The 23,032-nt window shown below is 47.1% G+C and overlaps 1 protein-coding gene across 5 annotated transcripts in view; it reads right to left on the reverse strand.

Annotated features, from left to right (window-relative positions):
* Window positions 1-23,032, reverse strand: part of EVC2 (EvC ciliary complex subunit 2) — a 127,500-nt gene that overhangs the window by 65,916 nt on the left and 38,552 nt on the right. For all 5 annotated transcript variants that reach the window (XM_072737794.1, XM_072737796.1, XM_072737795.1 and 2 more), the window contains exons 8-9: window positions 20,564-20,698; window positions 16,907-17,046 (exon numbers count right to left, since the gene is read on the reverse strand). In XM_072737794.1, coding sequence (XP_072593895.1) covers window positions 16,907-17,046; window positions 20,564-20,698 — 275 coding nt within the window. The remainder of the gene's footprint in view (window positions 1-16,906; window positions 17,047-20,563; window positions 20,699-23,032) is intronic.

Genomic DNA, 23,032 nt, shown 5'->3' on the forward strand with positions numbered 1-23,032 from the left:
AAAATATCTCCAATCCAGCCTTACCACCTTGGGCAGAGGACCCAGAGCCTTTCAGGCTGTGGTGAGGTTTTACCAAGATCATGCCAGCAAGGGGTTTCCAGCAAATGTCCTAGTCAGGGTCACACTGGATTAGGGCCTGCCTGAATGACCTCACCTCAGCTTGATCACATCTGCAAAGATGCTACTTCCAAATAAGGCCATATTCACTGGTAATTGGGGCTTAAAACTTCAATGTATCTTTTTGGGAGGACACAATTTAACCCATAACAACCTTCAAGGGATGGCGGTCCCTCATGATTAAGGGGATATCCAAGTAGAAACGGACTAGCCACCTATAAGGTGTGCTAGAGAGAATATTTCTGCTCTGACCAATAATTTAGACCAAATGACCTCCAGGATTCTTTGTAGCATCAAGCCTTTGATGTTGTCACTCTCCTCCCAGGGAGGAAGGGACCATCCTCATGGCTCCTTCCAGAGCATCCTGCTCCAATGCCACCTTGTCGGGAAGGCTGCTCCCAACATACTGACTTAACACAGAATTCCCTGCTCCCTACTTGGTTATTTTGCATCAATCCATCACCTCCTTATATTTCATATTTATTTATTTTATGTCCCCCAACCATGGATAGCGTGTAAACACAAAGACTCTACTATGGTCCCTGCAATATCTAGAGAGAACCTAGCAAAAGGAATTGCTCCTCAAATGTCTCCTGGATGGATAAAACTGAAATCCTAAATTCACAGAGCCACATCTATCTGGGAGCCTGACTCCCTCCCGATTCCTCTAGCCCCTCTGCCTGCCCAAGCCTACGCCTTCCTGGTGAAGTTTCTTATCTCCCATTTAAGAGCCAGAGTCCGCCCCTCACCCTGTGCAGGGCCCCATCCCATGCCACCTGTACCCCATACCATCTTGCCAGGACTGTCTGAGTCTGTCTTCTCTGTGAACTGTGAGTTTCTGGAGGGTGTGGAGCACTCCTGACCCATCTCAGCATCCATGGTGCCCAGAAAATGGCTCTGAGTGAGAAAGTGCTTGGGAAACTGGTTCCATGAGGGAGTAAGTGAGCAAAAGCAGGATCGAGGGCTGTGAAGGGCTAACCTGCCAGCTGGTCTTCTAAACTGCATACTGTGATCACTGCTAATCCAGAATCTTAGGTGACAACCCATCTCCTAGACAGCTGACATCCCCCAGCACCGAAATACTCAAGACATTTAGGAATCTCAGGCCAATGCTCCCCTCCAACACCCCCCGCACAGACCACAGCGATCAGGAGGGAATATCCTCCCTAAGAGATCTGTGTACATGAGTGTCAACTGAGTGTTTTGGGTATTTTCATGTGTTTGTGAAAAAATAGACAAAAATAGCAAAAACAACAAAGCAAAGATTTTCAAAGTCAAGTCTGAATTAAATCCCTGGGTAAGCAGCACGACACCAAATCGATGAATGCTTGGAAAGAAAGGCACTTTGTAATTCCCACTGAAATTGAACTGGCAAGGGGGCAGGACGTAATTCTGGTGTCAGTGTTGACCTTCTCAAAGGCCAATGGACCCCAATCCAAATCCAACCTTGAAGCCCACGCCCCAGTCCAGTCTCTACAACCTGTCCAGCCTCCTTCTCCATCCAAACGTCCCCAGCATGCCACCCAGCCACAGGTCAACAACCTGGGATAATCTGATGGCCCGGCGTTTCTGAAGCTCATGCCCCTGCCTGAGTCACTGCTGTGTCCCCAGGCAGCCTCCCTAGTGACTGACCACACACCAAACCTCCAGCCCACAAGCCTCTCTTCACAAGAAGGGCTCTACACGAGGTTGTCAGAGCCCCAGGATCACCTTCATGATGCCCAGCATAGTGTGTAATCATGTATTTTCCCATATGATTCTCTCATGAAGGCCTGTCCCCCTACCCCACACTACACTATGAGCTCCAGGGGGCCAGGACCCTGCCTGTTGGACTCACAGTAGCATTTCCAGCCTCCCCCCTCCACACCCCATGGACTGAACAAGTGCATGACATGCTCGGGTAGAGCAAGGAATTAGACGCTGGGAGTCACTGAGTCACTGTAGCCCATTTCTGCAATATCTCTGAGGCTGAGTCACAGAAAGAAGCCACGGAGTCCAATGTGCAGAACAGAGGCAAGAACTAAAGGGTCTGGAAACAGGTGAATCACTTACTGCGAGCCTGGCCAGAGTGCTTATTCTCAGCCCTGGACAGACACGAGCTCATTAAACCCTCACCTCCCGCGGGGCACATATCATCACCACCCTGTGTTCAGATGAGGCCCTGGAGGCAACAGACTGTGCTCAAGGTCATCTGATGATTAAATGACAGATCAGGAGTGGAGGGCTAGCACTGCCACTCACGTGGTCCAGCCTAGCCCAGGCCACTAGCTCTGTGTACCAGACATGGGATGCAAACACCTCTTCCATGGGCCAAAGATGGCCAACCTCATGCATTAGAAGGGATCAGAGCTACAGGAAAGTGCCTTGATTTCCTATCAGACTGGCATGGGCAGAATGATCCTGGGGTGGCTGTGACCAGGGTATGTGACAAAGGGATTCTCCTATGCTGGATGGTAAACTGGCCTGCCCTCTATGGGGCCAATCCGACAGCAACTATGAGAAGTATACAATAAGGCAATTCCACTTCAAAGAATTCAAGCTGCAGTTAACTTTGCATGCATGCACAGAGCCCTTGGTTAACTGCCCTATAACCATTGGGGGCTGTGGAGCATGGGGTGACCACGTGGGCTCTGCACTCAGACCACCTGGGCTCACATCTTCCTACTTGCCGTGGGCCTCTAAGCAAGTGACTCACACTCCGAGCTTTAGTCTCCTCATCTGTAAACAGTCCTTAGCATAGAGGCCGCTCTGAGGAGTAGACAGGTTAATGCACATAAAACAGTCAGAAATGTACTAGCTGATAAGATCCAACAGTACGGGAAAAGGATTATTCACCACAACCAGGTGGGATTTATCCCTGGGCTGCAGGGGTGCTTCAACTTCCACAAATTAATCACATGATAGATCACATTAATAAAAGAAAAGACAAGAGCCATAGGATCCTTTTGATAGGTGCAGAAAAAGCATTTGATAGAATACAGCATCCTTTATCGATTAAAACTCTCCACAGTGTAGGGATAAAAGGAACATACCTCAATATCGTAAAAGTTATATTCAAAAGAACCACAGTGAATATCCTCAATAGGGAAAAACTGAGAGCTTTCCCCAAAGGTCAGGAACATGACAGGGATGTCCACTCTCACCACTATTGTTCAACATAGTACTGGAAGTCCTAGCCTCAGCAATCAGACAACAAAAAGAAATAAAAGGCATTCAAATCAGCAAACAAGTCAAACTTTCACTCTTCTCAGACAAGAAATACTCTGTAGAAAACCCAGATTTTACCAAAAAATTGCTAGAACTCATACAGGAATTCAGCAAAGTCGCAGGATACAAAAACAATGCAGAGAAGTCAGTTGCATTTCTATAAAGTGATAATGAGATAGAATAAGGAGGAATCAAGGAATCAATCCCATTTACAATTGCATCAAAACTCCATAAGAAACCTAGGAATAAACCTAACCAAGAAGGTAAAAGATCTGTACTCTGAAAACTATCGAACACTTATGAAACTGAGGAAGACACAAAGAAATGGAAAAACATCCCATGCTCATGGATTAGAAGAACAAATATTGTGAAAATGTCTATGCTATCCAAAGCAATCTACACATTCAATGCAGTCCCTATCAAAATATCATCAGCATTTTTGAGAATTGGAACAATTTTAAATTTGTATGGAACCAAAGACCCCAAGCAGCCAGAAGAATGTTGAAAAAGAAAACCAAAGCTGGAGGCATCACAATTTCAGACTTCAAACTGTATTACAAAGCTGTAATCATCAAGACAGTATGGTACTGGCACAAAAACAGACACATAGAACAATGGGACAAAATAGAGAACTCAGAAATGGACCCTCAACTCTATGGTCAACTAATTTTTGACAAAGCAGGAAAGAATAGCCAATGGAAAAACGACAGTCTCTTCAACAAATGACGTTGGGAAAATTGGACAGCCACGTGCAGAAGAATGAAACTGGACCACTTTCTTAGACCATACACAAAGATAAATTAAAAATGGATGAAAGACCTAAATGTGAGACAGGGACCCATCAAAATCCTAGAGGAGAACACAGGCAGAAACCTCTGTGACTTTGGCCATGGTAACTTCTTGCTAGACACATCTCCAAAGGCAAGGGAAACATAGGCAAAAATGAACTATTAGGACTTCACTCAGGTAAAAAGCTTTTGCACAGCAAAGCAAACAGTCAATAAAACTAAAAGAAAACCTACAGAAGGGAGAAGATATTTGCAAGTGACCTATCAGAAGGGGGTAGTATCCAAAAAGGCTAGTATCCAAAATCTATAAAGACTTTACCAACTCAACCTCCAAAAAACAAAGAATCCAGTCAAGAAATGAGCAGGAGATGTGAAAAGACATTTCTCCAAAGAAGACATACAAATGTCTAAAAGACATAAAGAAATGCTCAATATTACTGGGCATCAGGGGTATACAAATCAAAACCACAATAAGGTATCACCTCACATCAGTCAGAATGGCTAAAATAAACAACTTAGGAAACAAGAGATGTTGGCAAGGATGCAAAGAAAGGAGAACACTGTTGGTGGGAATGCAAAGTGGTGCAGCCCCTCTGAAAAACAGTATGGAGATTCCTCAAAAAGTTAATATAGAGCTACCCTATGATCCAGCAGTTGCCCTTCCAGGTATTTATTTGAAGGTTACAAACATAGTGATTTGAGGAGGCACCCGCACCCCAGTCTTGATAGCACAATAGCCAAACTGTGGAAAGAGCCCAGATGTCCATCGGCAGATGAATGGATAAAGAAGACGTGGTGTATACATGCAATGGAATATTACTCAGCCATCAAAAAGAACGACATCTTGCCATTTGCAATGATGTGGATGGAACTAGAGTGTTGTATGCTAAGTGAAATAAGCCAGTCAGCAAAGACTGATTGATTTCACTGTAAGTGGAATTTAAGAAACAAAACATGAACATAGGGGAAGGGAAGGAAAAATAAAGATGAAATCAGAGAGGGAGACAAACCAGAAGAGATGCTGAACTCTAGGAAACAAACTGAGGGTTGCTGGCGGGGAGGTGAGTGGGGGGATAGGGTAACTGGGTGATGGGCATTAAGGAGGGCATGTGATGGGATGGGATGAGTCCTGAGTGTTCTATGCAACTGATGAATCACTGAACTCTACCTCTGAAACTAATAATACACTATATGTTAACTAAATTGGATTTAATGGCACTTGGGTGGCTCAGTGGTTAGCATCTGCCTTTGGCTCAGGTCGTGATCCTGCATCTTGGGATTGAGTCCTTCACTGAGGCTCCCCACAGGGAGCCTGCTATGTCTCTGCCTCTCTCTGTGTCTCTCATGCATAAATAAATAAAATATTTAAAAATAAACAGTTTAAATAAATAATAAATAAGACAGAGCTGTCTCTCACTTATATTGAACTCTCAGTAAATTCAGTAATCATTACTATTATTAGGATATTATGCAGCCACTTAAAGTTAAGAACAGGCTGTTCTATTGTTATAGATGTTGAACAATCTCCAAGACTGCTGAAAAGTGGGGAAAAAGAAGCAAAACAATGTGTAAGGTATGCTATTATTTTATGTTTTAAAACAGGAGAATATGTGTATATGCATATGTCCATAAACAATCTCCAAAGATATGTGGCATGAGGAATGGATGCGATGCCTTCAGGTGCAGGCATGAGAAGACAATTTGATTTTCACAGTACAGCCTTTTATGCCACTCTAATTCTTTGCCACATTCACTATTTAGTATTCAAAAAAATTGGCTAAGAGACAGAAAACAAAACACAACAAAATGTGGGCATTAATCAGAGTCGGGGACTATGCGTGTGCTCTTCCCTGGGACACAGGGAGTTTCTTGGTTGCTTTTGACAACCTGTCTCCAGGCCTATCTGTGGCTGGTGCTAGACCTACCATGTATAATAGCAGAGTCAGGGTAGTGGTCCAGGACAGGACCCCAAAAGTCTGCTAGAAGAACCGCCATCCCCAGAAAAGCTGGATCTAGTCCTGCCTGCATGCATGGACTTCCTGTTTGTGACTCCTTTCCATGTGGTTGGACTGGCTAATCAAACTGGCCAGTGCTGGCAAGGGCCCATGCATATCTCCCTCTCCTCAGGGCCCCTTCTGGTGGAGGAGCTCTGTGAGGGAATTGATGGGGTCCAGGGGTTGGCACTCGGCACAAGCAGCCACAGCACCTGGTGACTGGGAGCAGGAAGTCTCTGAAATTGGCTTTATTGAGCAGGAATGCAGAGTCTCACTGTGGGGCTCCTTATGCCGCACAGAGAGCCACATCCTCCGACCTAGCTTTTCGATGTAATGAAAGTGATGGGCGATTTATTTTTTTGGCCAGGTTGGAGAACATGCCTGATATAGGTCTTATTTCCCAACTGGCTCAGGATTCAATGTTTAAAGGAGATAAGGAGCTCTTTATCGACCCCCTCAGATTCTCCAACAGTTGAGGGGATTCCTTTCATCTCCAAGAAACCCCCAAGAGGATGCATGAACCTCATGGCCTGGATGGGGTGGTGTGGATTAGGAGAGATGCTAAGTCAGGGATAATATCACATCATACCCTGCAAAGGTTTCCCGGATCAGGTGTAAACCACTTGCACCCAGCAGAGGTGCTTTCATGATTATTCCAGCTTGCACAATCTCACTGTGCTGTATTTATTCGCGTGTGAGTTCTTTCCCTCATAGACGGTGGGCATCTTGGGGGTGCTTGCTTTTCTTGGCTTCCTCTCCAGCACCTCACCTAGCAGAGTGCCAGGCGCTCAGCAGGAACTCAGAAAACACCTGCTGGAAGAAGGAAAGCGTCTCCTCCAAGAAACCCTCACCTTGCTGGGAAGAGGACAGCGAGGGTTGCCATGGAAACCAGATGGAGCATGACTGCTGCGCTGCTCTACCGCAGCTCCTGTTTGGTCCTCCATAAAAATCCCACTCTGGCTTGTCAGCCGCTGGCAAGCACCCAGTACCTCAGGGGAATGGGGCAGCAGGGCACAGGTGTGTGGGCGGGGCTTCGCCTCAGCTGGCCTGGGGTGCTTGCCAGTCGAGTGAGGCTCTAGGTGAATGAACCCTGACATCATCCTTCCGGAAGTCCAGGACTGGTCTAGACATGGGTCACCTGTACAGTGGGTTGGGGTGAGAGGGAGTCAGGGGGGCTAGGAGTCCCCTCTTTTTGGACACTAAGGCCTTTTCCAGACACCTTTCCACGTGTCCAGGTTTCTGAAACCTCTGCACTTTTTGAGTACATCAGGAGGCCCTATAAGGCCCCCAAGCCCCATACACATGGGGTCCCCTTGCCAAGAATGCCCCCATTCCTTTCCCATCGGTGTCCTAAAGACCCCTCAATACCCAGTGCAAATGTCACCCACAGATTCACTCACAAGGCATTGCTAACACTTAGCTTAGTGCTGCTGGACTCGGTCCAAACAAGGGCTTGGGAGTCTAATGTGGGCAACACACACATGGAGCATTACAAAACCACTCAGTGAGGGACCTGACAGAGGCCCAAGGGCAGAGAGCTTACCCGAGTCTGGTTTGTGTCTTTACTGTGTAAATGCCCAGTGCTTGGCATCTACGAGATGCTTTGGTGCTTGATCCAACAGGAAGTAAAAGAAGCAGGTAGCGGGGCAGGTGCATGAGAGGGCAGGGGAGGGGGTTGTTTAGAATCTGAGAACATTATCATCAGCTTCCTAAAACCCACGTCCACCCCCATGAGAACTTCAGTGGAATATCTGGCAATATGTCATGAGTGCAATTATTCGAGACCATACTATGTGCAAGGAGCCCCATGGAGAGATGAGGGAGTATGGAACTAGTCACAGAAAGAGCTGCCCCACCTGGACTATGCGCCCTCTCCCTCCTGGTGAGCCTCCTCTTACAATCCAAGACAGATCTCCATCCATGGGCTTAGACAGCGAGGAAGCACCAGAGGGCCCAGCCTTGCTCAGAAGACCCAGCTTTGAGCTCTGCACCAACCACTTCTGAATGGAGAGAAGTGACCATTTCTAATGGCCCTGGTCTGAAGACAACCCTCAGGAATGCTCCAGAAACAACTGTATGACTTACCCAGTCCACAGACCCCCTCAAATCTCTCCTTCTCTCTCATTCTTTAGAGATTTTTCTTTTTTTTTTTTTAAATGCTTTTTATAAAAGACTGTGTGTTGTTTTTTTTTTTTTTTTTTTTTTTTTTTTTTTTTTTTTTTTTTTTGAGAGAGAAAGAGATAGGAGCACAAGCAGGGAAGAGAGGGAGAAGGAGACTCCCCCCTAAGCAGGGAGCCTGACATGAGGCTCGATCCCAGGGCCCTGGGATCATGACTTGAGCCAAAGGCAGACACTAAACCGACTGAGCCACCCAGGTGCCCCATCTTTTCAGATTTTTCTGATCATTTCCTTAAATAATGGCCACCCAGGGATACGAGGTCCAAATCCCTGGAATCTGGAAATGTGGTCTTATAAAAACAAAGGACCTTTGGAAGTGTAATTAAGTGAAAGATCATGAGGTGTGGAGATCACCTTGGCTTATCTGTGGGCCCTAAACCCGATCACAAATGTCTCCCTAAGGCAGAGGCAGAGGAGACTAGATACGCACAGATGGAGAGGAGTCCACCTGGAGGTGGAGACCGGAGGGACATGGCCACAAGTTGAGGACTGCTGCTAGCAGCCCCAGAAGCTGGAAGAAGAGGGAAGGACTCCACCCTGGAGTGTCTGAAGGGAGGCGGCCCTGCCAACACTTGTCTTTAGCCCAGTGAAACCAACTCTGGGCCTCTGGCCTCCAGCCCCATGAGAGAATAACTCTGTTCCTTGGGCCTCCCAAGTGTGTAGTGAGTTATTAGAGCGGCCACAGGAAATACTCCTCCAGCTCACCTACAACGCCGCGTGCGGCCAGCTTCTGTCCTAGCACCCTACGAGGCAGCCACAGTTATCCGTACGCGATAGATATGGCACCTAGAGTCACCTGCTAGTCAGTGGCACTGCTGGGACCCAATCCAGGTAGTCATGTGTCTCAACCCCATCTCTTAACCTCTGGGCTCTACCACTTGACCTCCAGCAGCCTCTACCTCCCACCAGAGCACCTGCAGAAACGAGTCCTGCATCCAGGCCGCCAGACCTCCAGCGTTTACCATCTCTAAATAAAAATTGCCTGTTTGAAATGTTATTGCTATTTAAAAAGAAGAAAACTTTCTAATACCAAAGGAAAACTATTTGAAAGACCTATAGTAACATATAATAACATAGCTAAAGTGACAAAATAGCCTTGATTTTAAAAGCTAATTCAGTATCAGAATACCATAATAGGTGTCCTAGTTTATTATAATATGTTGTACTTGTTTATTTATTATCTTTATCTTAAACCTCTACCTGTAGAATCAGTGAGTTTTCCTCTTTCAGAATACTACCTCTTTTTGCTAATCAAGGTATACTCTTTTGGAAATATAGATTCTAAGCAAATAAGGAGTTATATAAAAAAATTAGAGAATAAAAAGCCATATATACTATAATGTTCCTAGCTACATTGGCTCCTGGGATTGCATTTATATGTCTCTATATGTGAATATGTTGCTCTAATGTATTAAGGCTGATTTTCCTTTTGGAAAGTGGGCACTCTCCCTACCCGCTAATTCTTTGGGGTTCTGCTAGAAGCCACCACCCCCACTCTGGCAGGACTATCCCATACCTTCCTACAGTCCTCCCCTCTTCTTCCTCATGTCATCACCTCGCACTTCATTGGGAAGTATCATATAGGGACGTGCCATGTTCACACCACCCATCACGCACCTGCAGGCATCTCTGCATGCTCTGGACTTCCCTTCCCAGGACGATGGCCCCGGCCTCTCTCTGGTGCTGACACCAGAGCTCTGGCTCCCAGCCTCTCAGTACCATTTCCTGCAATTGTCCCTGAGCCTCCCCTGTCTGTGGAGGACCATCCCCAGCAGAGCATTCAGAGCCTCTGACATCACCGTAACTGTCCTTCTCATGGCCCCGGGTTCTCTTTACTCTGATGCTTCCCTGCACAGCAGGCTGGCCGCCCCCTCTTCTAGGACTCCTTTTCTCTCCTGCTCTCATTCCCCTGGTTTCCTGTCACTTTGCTGAGGGTGTAAAGGCTATGGTTCCTGAGGCGCCTTCCCATTCCCCTCCACACCTCTCTCCACTTTCTGGGGGTTTCCCCCTCCTTCCCTGTCCTGCCACCTGCAGTCCCCACTCCTACCCCACCTGCATCTGAACAGACCTTCGGGCTCCTCCTGACACATCCATCTGGTGTCTGTAGGTATCTCCAACTCACCCAGCTCAGAAAGGCCTCTAGATCTTTTCCTCAAAACTCAGTCTCCCTCTTTCCTCATCTTAGGAAGCAGCAGCACCTTCCCCCTGGGTGCTGACAGCTCTTCTCCCACAGACCCCACTCCCAAGCCATCAGTGGGTGCTGCTGCTCCTCCTCCCTCATCCATTCCTTGATTCTGCAGACCTCTGTGGAGCCTGTGGGAGGGACATCACACAGACCTACCCCGTGGAGGTCCTCCTGGGACATCAGCCCTGAGTGAGAGGCTGGGTGCAGCCCAGCCAAGGGACTAGTGGCTGCCAACCGAGTGTTGCTCTGCAAGGGTGTCCCGCCACAGCCCAACCCCCTGGTGCCAACTCTGGGCAGCCTGCGAGGCCATGTCAAACCTGAACCTACAGCACTAACTTCTGTTTGGAGTAACCCTGCCCCTTCTCACCATCTTTCCTGTCCAATTAACCAGAGAGGCCCCATTCTACCTGCTGGTGACTCTCCATCAAGTTTGCCACTGTTGTATGGCCCCACCTCCACAAGCACCTACTGTGTGCTAGGCAGTGCTTGAAGCACTCAGAATAAATCAGCACACAAGACAGAAAGTCCCCACCTTTGTGAACTTCCTGCCTAGCTGGGAAGACAGAGTCCAACATTAAAGACAAGACAAGACACAGACAAGACACCTAAGGTGGCTTCTGACAGCCTTGAGTGACAGGAAGAAAGTCAAGGGCAGGGAAGTCAGGATGAATAATGGAAGCTGCTCCAGGTCATGCTCACACTGGCTCTGCGTGACCCTCCAGCCCACTACCGTGTGCTACGGCCACGCTGGCCTCATCCCCTTCTAGACCCTAAGTGCCCACGTATGTCCCTCCCTGAGCTCCATCCATGCAGCCCCCACGGGGTGCTCACCACTCAAGTCTCAGCTCTCCTGAGCCTCCCCTAGAGGGCCTCCCGGTACCCCCAGGGGAAAGCGAGCCCCTGCTATTCTGCAACAGAGCATTTTGCTGCTTTATAGCCCCTCTACACCATAGAACTGCAGGGTTATCCACACGGGCCTTCATATTCTGCTTGTGTGCATCCCACGAGGACCACCACCCAGACGATTTGCCAGTGTCGAGCCAGGGCCTCCTGTGTTTTAAAAATGATTGCACACAGGAGCAAATTACCCAGAAAGAACAAACGAACTACCAGAATTTGGGGTGAGCTGCTCCATTACCCTGAGTTCCGGAAATGAGAAACAAAATCACATCTCAGCAGCATTAATATAGAATAAAAATGGTGCAGTTGTAAAAAAATCCTACTACATGGCGGGTGCAGGAAACCACTCAAGGCATGGATCTAAAAGCCTCAATTCAACCAATACTCACCGAATGCCTATTCTGTTCGCCTAGAAACCACAATTTAGAGAGTCTAGAACAGGATGCTGGCAACATCAAAAGATAGCAATGTGTTGGGGATCCCTGGGTGGCTCAGCGGTTAGCGTCTGCCTTTGGCCCAGGGCGTGATCCTGGAGTCCCGGAATCGAGTCCCACATCAGGCTCTCAGTGAAGAGCCTGTTTCTCCCTCTGCCTGTGTCTCTGTCTCTCTCTGTGTCTCATGAATAAATAAATAAAATATTAAAAAAAAAAAAGATAGCTATGAGCTTCCTTTAAATAACAGGAAATAAACACTGGCCAGGACTTACTTTCTTCTTTCCCTTTGTGTTTCTGGAAAATTCTAAGTGTCATCTTTTTTAAACACTGTTTTGTCAATAGAACAGTGGATCTGAAAGGATATGGGCCTGGGGGCAAACCCATCACCAGTCACTTGTGTGACCTTAGGCAAAACCAATCAAACTTTTTAAACATCAGCTTCCCTTCCAGAGCCATTGTGAGAATTACCTAAGGTCACAGGCAAGAGGTGCCTGGCGGTGATCTGGGCCAGAACAATGCTAGAGCTAAGATACTGTGGGGCTCTCTGTGCTTCTAGAAACTTCCAGGAGCAGACAGAGGTACCCAGTTCTCCCAGTTTCTCCTCCCTCTTGCCTCTGCCTGTCCAGAGCTAAGCTGCCTCCATTATGACAACTGTCTAAGAGCCTGACACAAATCCAAGGCAACCCCTCTCCCTCAGATACTCTCGGTGAGACAGCCCATGAAGAAATGATGTAAAAGATAAACCACCACGCAAACCAAGGAGATGCTCTTTATCAAAGGTAAATCAGCAAAAGAGACCAAGGTCAGGGCTCTGATGGGTCTGAGAAACGAGGCAGCAATCAAGTCACATAATGACATATTTAGAAGCCCAGCTAAATTTCACATAAGAATTACAAATGGGATAAATTATTTGTTAGAGGGAAAAAAAGCTTTTTTTTTTTTTTTTTTTTTGGTGGAAAGACAATCACAGACTTCCATGCATACTAAGCCCCTGACATTCTGAGTGACATTTTCTTTCTGGAAGCTCCAAAGCCCAACTTTAAGTCAAGATGGAAAGATTAAAAGTAACTGACAATGCTATGATCGAAAAAAAACCAAACAAACACCAGGTCCCTAAAACGAGCATTCAACCACGGAGTCTGAAACACAGCAAGTGCTCAATAAATAATGAATGTTGGGATGGGGGCGGTGGGGGAGAGGGAGGGGGAAGAGAGGGGTAAGGGAGGAGACCAGGACAAATGCAGCTCTCCAGCTGAGCACTCTCAGGTCATGCTCCACAATCAATGTTAAACACTCTTCAGGCAAAACAAGAGGGGCTCCCAAGGAGAAATAAATAGAAAAGTCCAGAGCTCCGAGGGATTTACAAGAATAAAATCTTGGTAACCTCAATGTCCTCCGAGCACTCTACACACCAGGACCAGCACATTGCAGCCTGTTCACTTCATAGAATGTGGGGCTCAAGGAAGCCCGTGCTCCTTTTTTTTTTTTTTTTTTTTTTTTTATTTATGATAGTCACACAGAGAGAGAGAGAGAGGCAGAGACATAGGCAGAGGGAGAAGCAGGCTCCAAGCACCGGGAGCCCGACGTGGGATTCGATCCCGGGTCTCCAGGATCGCGCCCTGGGCCAAAGGCAGGCGCCAAACCGCTGTGCCACCCAGGGATCCCAAGCCCGTGCTCCTTATACACCATCACTTCTTGAACTAACAACAAAGACAGGATGATTGATACCTTCCATATGATACTAATACCGTTCACATTATACGCTGTTACTATGATATGTTACTACATGTACTGTTGCGTATTAGTACACATGTACTGTGTGTGTATGTAATACATACGTATTACATATATACATATGCTAATTATAACCCTAATTCCTTTGGCCAGAGGTTGCAGAGTACGACCTACCTGCAAATTAATTTCTAGGTGCTGATCACACAAGCCAAGTCATCTCACTCTACTTTTCCTTTCCATGTTTTGGAAGACAACACACTTTTAGCTAGGCAACACTTTTATAATCACCAGCGCCTACCATTTAATGTAATGAGAGACATTCATGAATCTCTGCCAGTGGCCAGCCACTCCACTACCCATCCACTCTTCCCCTCCCTCTTTCCTCTTGGGTAGCGTGGCAAATTCTGATTTGTTGCCCTTGGCATTCTGATTAGGGAATTAAGCTAAAAAGAAGGATCACACCTGAATGGCTGTGCAAAACGCAGTTAGCCACGCCACATGAGCCTAGACCCAGAAACAGATGAACAAGGCCCAATGCCCAGCTGGGTGCAAGGACAGCCCAGCAGGTATGGGCCTGAAGGTCTGACACTGGAGGATGGCACTCGGCTGGGAAGGGACAACCCTCCAGCAGGATGGAAGTCCCTCTGTGCTCAGAACCCCCATAGCTCACAAAGTGCCAAGAGTTGGACACGAGAGAGCACTTCTCTCAGACCAGTGACCAGTCACTCCTAAGGAAGTAGAGACAGTTCTCTCCATTTCTTGTGCTCTCTTGAGTCCGTCTCTGCCCGCCACGGGACAGTTTCCAGGCCCCAGGGAGACAGGACCAGAGCTGTTAGATCTTGCTCCCAGGCTCTCCCACTACCAGTTGCTGTTTGCACCGCTCTTAAGACTCCTAGAAGGGATGAGCATCTTGAGTGCTTCTCTTTACCATCTGCTCATCTCCTGTTAAGTCAGGCCCCAACTCAGAGATGCAAAACTCCAGGGAAGACTCTGCCACCAAGTCCCTTTCCCATCATGAAACTTTACAGCACTTCTGGTTTCCCCCACCCGGAGATGAAGAAACCAGGACTCAGAGAATATTTGTGAAACATAACATGGCTGAGATTCTACAGAGAAAGCTCCAGTCCTGTCCTGTCACTTACTAAATGTGTGGCTGTTCCATACCTCTTCACTTAGAAGAGCATCAGATCCTTCAACTAGCAAATAGGAAAAAGAGGATGCCTTACTGAAGAGCATTAGTATGGGGACCAAAGGCACACAATCAAAATGACCCAGGCATACCTCATCAAGATAAAAAGCTTCTGCACAGCAAAAGAAACAGTCAACAAAACTAAAAGACACCCTACAGGATGGGAGAAGATATCTGCAAATGACTAGTAAAGGGCTAGTATCCAAGATCTATAAAGAACTTATCAAACTCAACAGCAAAGAATAAAACAATCCAATCATGAAATGGGCAGAAGACATGAAGAGAAATCTCACAGAGGAAGACATAGACATGGCCAACAAGCACGTGAGAAAATGCTCCGCACCATTGGCCATCAGGGAAATACAAATCAAAACCACAATGAGATACCACCTCACACCAGTGAGAATGGGGAAAATTAACAAGACAGGAAACAGAAAATGTTGGAGAGGGCGTGGAGAAAGGGGAACCCTCCTGCACTGTTGGTGGGAATGTGAACTGGTGTGGCCACTCTGGAAAACTGTGTGGAGGTTCCTCAAAGAGTTAAAAATAGATCTGCCCTACGACCCAGGATTGCACTATTGAGGATTTACCCCAAAGATGCAGATGCAGTGAAATGCCAAGACACCTGCACCCCAATGTTTCTAGCAGCAATGTCCACAAAAGCCAAACTGTGGAATGAGCCTCGGTGTCCATCGAAAGATGAATGGATAAAGAAGCTGTGGTCTATGTATACAATGGAATATTACTCAGCCATTAGAAATGACAAATACTCACCATTTGCTTCGATGTCGATGGAACTGGAGGGTATTATGCTGAGTGAAATAAGTCAATCGGAGGACAAACATTATACGGTCTCATTCATTTGGGGAATATAAAAATTAGTGAAAGGGAATAAAAGGAAAGGAGAGAAAATGAGTGAAAATATCAGTGAGGGTGACAAAACATGAGAGACACCTAACTCTGGGAAATGAACAAGGAGTGATGGAGTGGTGAAAAGGGAGGTGGGCGGGGGTGGGGTGGGGTGACTGGGTGACGGGCACTGAGGGGGGCACTTGACAGGATGAGCACTGGGTGTTATACTACATGTTGGCAAATTGAACTCCAATAAAACAAAACTAAACTAAACTAAACTAAAAACTAAAAAACAAAATGACCCAGGCACAGGACAAGACCAGGAGCTAGGACCACAACCTAGGAGCAACAATAGAGAGCAGGCACAGGTAATGGGAGATAATAAAGTTTCAGAAACTTTAAGATAATTATGCTTCATATGTTTGAAGAAGTAAAAGATGAGACAGCATTTTAGAAGACAACTGGAGAAAGGACACATATAAAGAAGCCCTCTGCAAATATTTGCAAAAGGGACAGGAGGAAAGGCCACGCTGATGAGCCTCATCGAGTGAGACACTGTGGCCAGTGCAGCAGCATCCTGATCGCAAGCATGCGCCCTGCAGCCAGACTGCCTGGGCTTGAGCCTGGCTCTCTGTTTTCAAGTGTGTGCCCTGGGGCAAGCTCCACAGCCTCTCTCAAATCCTCATCCATGAGATGGTAAGAGCAGCAATACCTGCTCCATAGGGTGGCTAAGAGGATTACAAGTTAGTATTCACGAAGTGTTTGGAACTGGGTCTGGCTCTAGGTTCTACTGTACACAGGAGGTACATTGTTACGTATTCGTTAAATAAATAAAAAGAATGGAATTCAGTTCGGCAAACACACTGCCTGGCCTGGCCCCTCTCTCCAGCCTCTTCCTTTATTTCTCTGTACTCAATACCTCAATCCACACATCAGTTGAACCGAGTTACTGTGCTTCACCAAATGCATCTTGCTCATTTCCTATCCTTTCATCTGCCCTTTCTTCCCTCTGCCTGAAGTCTTCCTTCTCTTAGTCCACCTGGAAAGCCTCCTTTTAGCAGCATGGTGTTCATCAAACTTTTATGGTCACTTTCGTTTATGTGACTGTCTTTCCCATTAGATCATAGCACAAACTACGTCTTATTCATCCCTTTTCCCAAATACTAAGCATAGCTGTAGTTCCACAATGACTACTGAGTAACACATGAATGATTAACTGAATGAATGAATGAGTGAATGAATGCAACATACTCAGTGTTTGCTCTCAGGCCAGTGCAGTTAAGCAGTCATCATATCCAAGCAAGTATAATGTGATTGAGAATTCTTACTCTTCTAAGGCTTGAAGCATGCTCCCAGGGTCCTCTGAAGACAGAATGTCAATCATTTGGTCATTCAGCGCAAGGTCCTCATTGACACCATCAGCTGAGGTAAACTGGGAGTGCTCCAGCTTGCTCTCGTGATGCTGAACCTGCAGGGAAATTTCAAGAACAATGGAGTAGGCCTTCTTATGAATGTCCTGTGCTGAGAAAATCATGGGGGAAAAGCAGGGACCTGCAGTCAGAGAAACTTGGTGGCCCCATCACCTGTGAGGAGGGTAAACTCAGACAAGACACTGCATTGCCCTGGGCCTCCATTTTCTCATCAAAGAAATGGGATCATAATCCCAGTAGCCCTGCATAGGGTTACTGTGCATATAAGCAAAACAATGTATGGAAAGGCCTCTGCAACTTGTAAAGACCTATAAAAATATTTCACTCAACAAAAAATAAAAAAATAAAAATAAAAATAAAAATATTTCACCATGATTACCATCACCACCACCATCCTCATAATCATCGTTATCACCATCATCACCACCAGTACCATCATCATCAACACCACCAGCACCACAACCATCCTCACAATCACTATCACCATCATCACCATCATCATCACCACCATCACCATCATCAAAACCATCATCGTCACCATCATCACCATCACCATAATCATCATCGTACAGAGGGAATTTCCAGTTGGCAGACAGACTTCGACATGCATCTGGCTGGTTTCTAATTAGAATATAGAATTGTCAGATGGAAGTGACATGGGAGATAATTAAGCCCAACCCAATGATTGGATCATTTTGTCCTTATTATTAATTCTTCAAAGAGGTGATAACTATAGCAAATATTTAAGAATTCCTCTCCCTGTGCCTTGGATATGTTATCATCATGAAACTGTCACCGCAAAATAAGTGCTATTGCCCCCACATTACATACAAGAAACCACAGCTCAGAGGGGTTATCTGCATTCACATAGTCCATGAAGAGTCAGGGTTGGCATCTGGTCCCAAGTCGATCTAACTCATAAGATAGACGGAGCGAAGTGCTAGAAAAGGTGAAGAAGACTGTCTTGTGTTTTATAGCACACTGTCTCACTGGTGGCCTTGGGCTGGCAAAAATAAAGAAAAATGTGAAAAGAGTTCATTCTGTGAACTTCAAGGGTCTTCAGGCCTTAAATCAACACTTTGCTTTCCTCTCTGCAGGTGTAATGATCAGCCTTTCATCTCCAGGAAATGATTCCTGCTCCTTCATCATAGCAGCAGGGAAGTTTTGTTCTGTGATTGATAGTGGCTCTGGGAGACAAGCTGAAGGTCTGTTAAGAGGGGCCCTTTGTCTCCTCCTCCCTTTCGCCTGCCACAGACACTGTGGGCCCATATCACTTTGAAATGACCGACCTCTCCTCTGGGAAGCAGACACCAAGAGAGCAATGAGACAGGCCCTCCAGCCTCCAGAAATGGCCCCCAGAAGCCAAGTCCAGCCTACATGTGGCCACTTGACCCAAGTGTTTCAACTTCATGGGCCTCAGGTTCCTCAATATAGAGTGAAGGGGAGGGATGGCTGATGTTCCCTTCAAGGTGCTGGGCCCCTGGGTGACACTGGGTCACAGCAGCTCCAGCCCTCCATGGTCCTGGAGGGACCAACAACATGCCATGACACTTACTGCCTCAAGCGTCTTCTCATGGAGCTCATTGCACTCTATGAACTGCGGCTCTGATTTCCTTCCTGTCTGTCCAACCACTGATGGGCTGAAGGCTCGTTCATTCCCACACATTTATTCAGGGCCTTCCAAGCACCAGGTTCCGTACCAAGTAGTGGGGATGGTGGCAGATACCACCTGTTATCTACCCATGTCCCCTCGCCCTTACTGCTCCAGTGTCCACTAGCCCAAGATCTCTCAGCCAATACCCACACTTCTTTTCCTAAAGGCTTTTGCTGGCCCTCAGGGCCCATGCCAGGGAAATAAGGTCCCCCTGTGTCCGGCCCCTGCAGGAGCACTGGCAATACTGACTCTATCTGTGGCCCTCCATCTCATTCATGTCCTCTCTTGGGGCTATGTGTTCTGGCCCCTTGGAGATTAATATACATTCCTTAGAAATGCCCAGGAAGGCCAGAAGTGAGAGGTTTGTTTAGGCCTTCCATAAATTTTTTAAAGATAACATAGTCTTTCCCCCTCCTGATGCACAGATGGTGCCACGAGATCTAATGAAAGGGCAGCTGTCAGTGAGGTGCTCTCGAACCCATGAAGGTGTCAGTGGACCCTTTGATCTCACTACAGTGCCCTCTGCATGTCCCCTCACTCTATAAAATCTGTGGAGTAAGGTCTGGACTCTGTAAGAATAGCTGCTCAGCCCCTGGATCGCCCCTCACCTGATCACCTACCAATTAAGTTACCCTGAATAAAACTCTGTGTAAATAGTATGCAGTGGCCTGCTCTGTTCTCTGGTCTCAAAGTGCCTTCTCAGTGGGAAGGACAGGCCTTCCTCCCCTACCTTCTAATGGCCCCTATGCCCCCATGTCCTTGACTGATGATTAGCGGGGTGTAGTATATACTCCAGCTCCTTCCCTCCTTGGGTGGAATGATTCTGAGATGAGTTACATACAGTCCCCAGAGGTCCCAGGCAGGGTGAAGCTCCAGGGACCCACAGAAGTAACCTGACCAGCGGCTTTCCTTCCTGCCTCACTTCCCAACCCCACACCACTACCTCCTGGCATCACTTCCCATACAGGCTACTTGTGTTTGGGTCCTGGCCCCGGGGTGTGCTTCTGTGGGAATCCAGACCAAGGCAGGAATAGAGAGAATAAGACGTTCACAGGTGGGCCCAACAGATTAGGAGGTGTGCTGGGTGGGGTCTACAGAAACTAGTGCCGGAACCCGGAGAGAGGGCCCCCACCCCAGCCAGCACTACACTCACGAAGGGCAGAGAGGATGGGAAAGCATCCGGGGTGAGTATGGTGAGCTGATGATCTCAGGGAACGCTGAGTTACTGCCTCGACTGGGGCTGAGGAGTGAAGTAGAAAATGGCAGCAGAGGTGGGCAGAAGCTGGCCCTGGGGGGGCTTCCCAAGCCGGGCTGACAGATCCACTCTCTCCCTGAGGAGGAAGTTAGTGTGGATCATTGAGGAGTGTGGACCAGGACCTGAGTCAGTGTGGCAGGAACACAGAGCCGGCCACCCAGATGGGGGCTCCGTTATTCAGTCAGATCGCAAGGGGACCTCAGCCCTGGCCACTTGCTGGAATCATCCGGAAAGCTTTAAAAACGATGAATGAGGGACGCCTGGGTGGCTCAGAGGTTGGATGCCTGCCTTCAATTCAGGTCTGATCCCAGGATGTAGGATCAAGTCCCACATCGGACTCCCTGCAGGGAGCCTGCTTCTCCCTCTGCCTATGTTTCTGCCTCTCTCTCTCAGTCTGTGTCTATCATGAATAAATAAATAAATCTTTAAAAAAGATAAATAAAAACAATGAATGACAAGGACACATCCTGGCATGGTTGTTAGAGTCTCCACAGCTGAGCCTGGACATGGGCATGTGTCCGTCATCTCCCTGGGGATGGGGACATTCATCCAGGGCAGAGACTCACCTAGCTGGAGGATAAACTTCAACCTCACATCTCCTGCCAACCGATCCCCCTCCAGGTACAAAACACACATGGAGACTCACCTGATGCCTGGCAAATGGGCCTCCCTTTAAACACTGGTATCGAGCCATGAAGAAAAGTGTGACCCAGGTCAGCACAAAGGAGATGACAGAGGCTGTGAAGAATCCTGCTGCATGGAGGCCGTGATTTGGGACAACCTACAGGACGAGAGGAAGAGAGGGGCTTGTCCATGGTCACACTTCATATCTTTCAGTCAGGTCATAACTAAGAGTTACAGCAGAATAAGCATGGAGTCAGCAAGAATGACCTGGGTTTGGACCCAACTGTCCCCACTGGCTGGTGGCCTGAGACCATTGCCGGACCTCTCTGAGCCTGTTTCCTCACAGCGTGGCTTCCACACAGTGCGTCGGAAGCCCTGAGCAGGATGAACACTGCCAGGAAGTCAGCATGGTGGCTTGCACGCAGTAGGGCCACACCCCTGCCGAGCCTGGCGTACCACAGGCACTCAAGAACATTAAATTCCCAAACCCACACGTAAGAAACCTAAGGCAGCACTAGGGACCCGTGAGTTGTTTTGAGTCGGGGGCAGATTTCTGCAGAGGCCAGAGGAAGAATCTGTAGTGCCCTTCCCTTCTCCCCATGCTGTCTGCACCCCTCTTCCCAAAAACATCAGAAAGGCACCCCCCCCCCAGCCCTCTCTGGACTTTAGGACCAGGCTAGAGGATGCACAGGGCAGGGAAGCACCGCACAGCAGGAGGTGGCTGGCTGCCAAGCAATCCAAAGACCTGGCTTAACATGCCCAGCCCTCTCTCTCCTCAGAGGCTTTCTCTGGACTCCAGCCAGTGAGAACCTGGGACAAATATGCATCCGTGACAGGCCAGGAGTGGCTGGCATCAAACAACTGGGAGAAGCTAGTAGGTCCTAGACACTCCACCCTGAGGAGCCCCTCCCTCCACCCGTTCCCTAGGTCCTAGACCACAGCAGCAGCTGGCATCTGACAAGCACTCACAATGGGCTGAGGCTGCTCGCACACGTATGCATGCATCAGAACCAGGACAGCCTGTGGAAACATGCATCACTGTGCCCCACCCCGAGCTTCCAATTCACAAGATCTGGGGACAAGGCCTCAGGAGAGCCTTTCCAAGTTCCCAGGGGCTGCTGCTGTGCTATTGGTTTGAAAAACACCCTTTGAGAACTGCTGGGCTAAGGGTTTCACAAGACTTAACTCCTTGAATTCTCCTAAAGACACTTTGAACAAGATACAGAGCTCTGGATTTTTAATCCTACAGATCTGGATGGAAATGTCACCTCTGTCAAAACAGCTGTGATACCCTGGATGAGCAACTTGACTTCCGGCAACCTCACTTCTCTCATCTGTAAAATGGGGTAAAATTTCCTCATAGAATGAAGATTAAATAAAGTAGTAATATGGAGATTAGTACAAAGTTTGGCTCATTTATCAATCAGCAATTATTTATTGAGTATTTACTGTGTACCAGGCTGTAAGCTGGGGTTCTTTGTGTGGTTATACTCTTTGTGTGGGCACTGAGTGGGTCTGACCCAGGTCTGCCTCCTATTCACAGGTAAGGCAGACCTGTAAACAGCAGAGTAGGTGAAGCTTGGGCTCAGGACTCAGACACCTGGTGTGGCACCATCTCGACCTTACTGGCCATGTAGTATTGGGCAGATGAGTTCATCTCTCTGCCTCTGCTCCTTCCCTTATAAATTAAGACAGTAGCCCTCCAAGGGTCATACTAAGGATTACACAAGAATATGAATGAAGGTGAATGTAGTCATTAAAAGAGTGCCTGGCTTTAATATGTGCTTACTAAACACCAGTGATTCTTGCTGTATCTTCCTTTGTGGGCTGTGTAAAATAAAGGTAAACGCCTTTAGTATAGTAATAGAGAAGCTATATGGTGGCCATTAATGAGTCATTTTATCACAAGATGGACCCAAAAACAAACCTGGTCTGAGAGCCTCACATTCTGGTAATAGTTTCATCCCTTGGAGTGTTTTCACCACAATGTCTATACTCAAAAATAAGAGGGACAAAATGTGTGTGTCCATATGAGGCTTTATAATGGTCAGCCCTTTAACTCAGCAATTTCATGCCTAGGATTCTCTCCTTAGGAAATAATTCAAAAATATGCATAAAAGCTTATATACAAGGTTGGTTTGGCCTAGAAATATACACAAAGATTTATTTATTTATATATGACTGTTTTTGCAGAGCACCGTATAAAGTAACACAACTGTGTATGGATCCTAAATGTTCCCAAAACAAAGAATGATTATATTTTAAGTTTCTATAAATTATTCAATCCATATAATGAGCAATAATGTAGCCATTTTGTTACTCTTCAAAAGCACAGTAATGTATGTGTACTAGGGAAAAGGGTTCTTAACAGAAGTCTGTTTAAAAAGAAAAGCAAATTTCCTGTTACCTTCCCCTACCCACTCTAACCCAGCTTCCCTGAGGCAAATGTTTAAACAGATACTGTTTTTAGTTTTTATGGCTTCGTTAACCA

This window comes from Vulpes vulpes, chromosome 14, assembly GCF_048418805.1.
Source record: "Vulpes vulpes isolate BD-2025 chromosome 14, VulVul3, whole genome shotgun sequence".
Classification (NCBI taxonomy): domain Eukaryota; kingdom Metazoa; phylum Chordata; class Mammalia; order Carnivora; family Canidae; genus Vulpes; species Vulpes vulpes.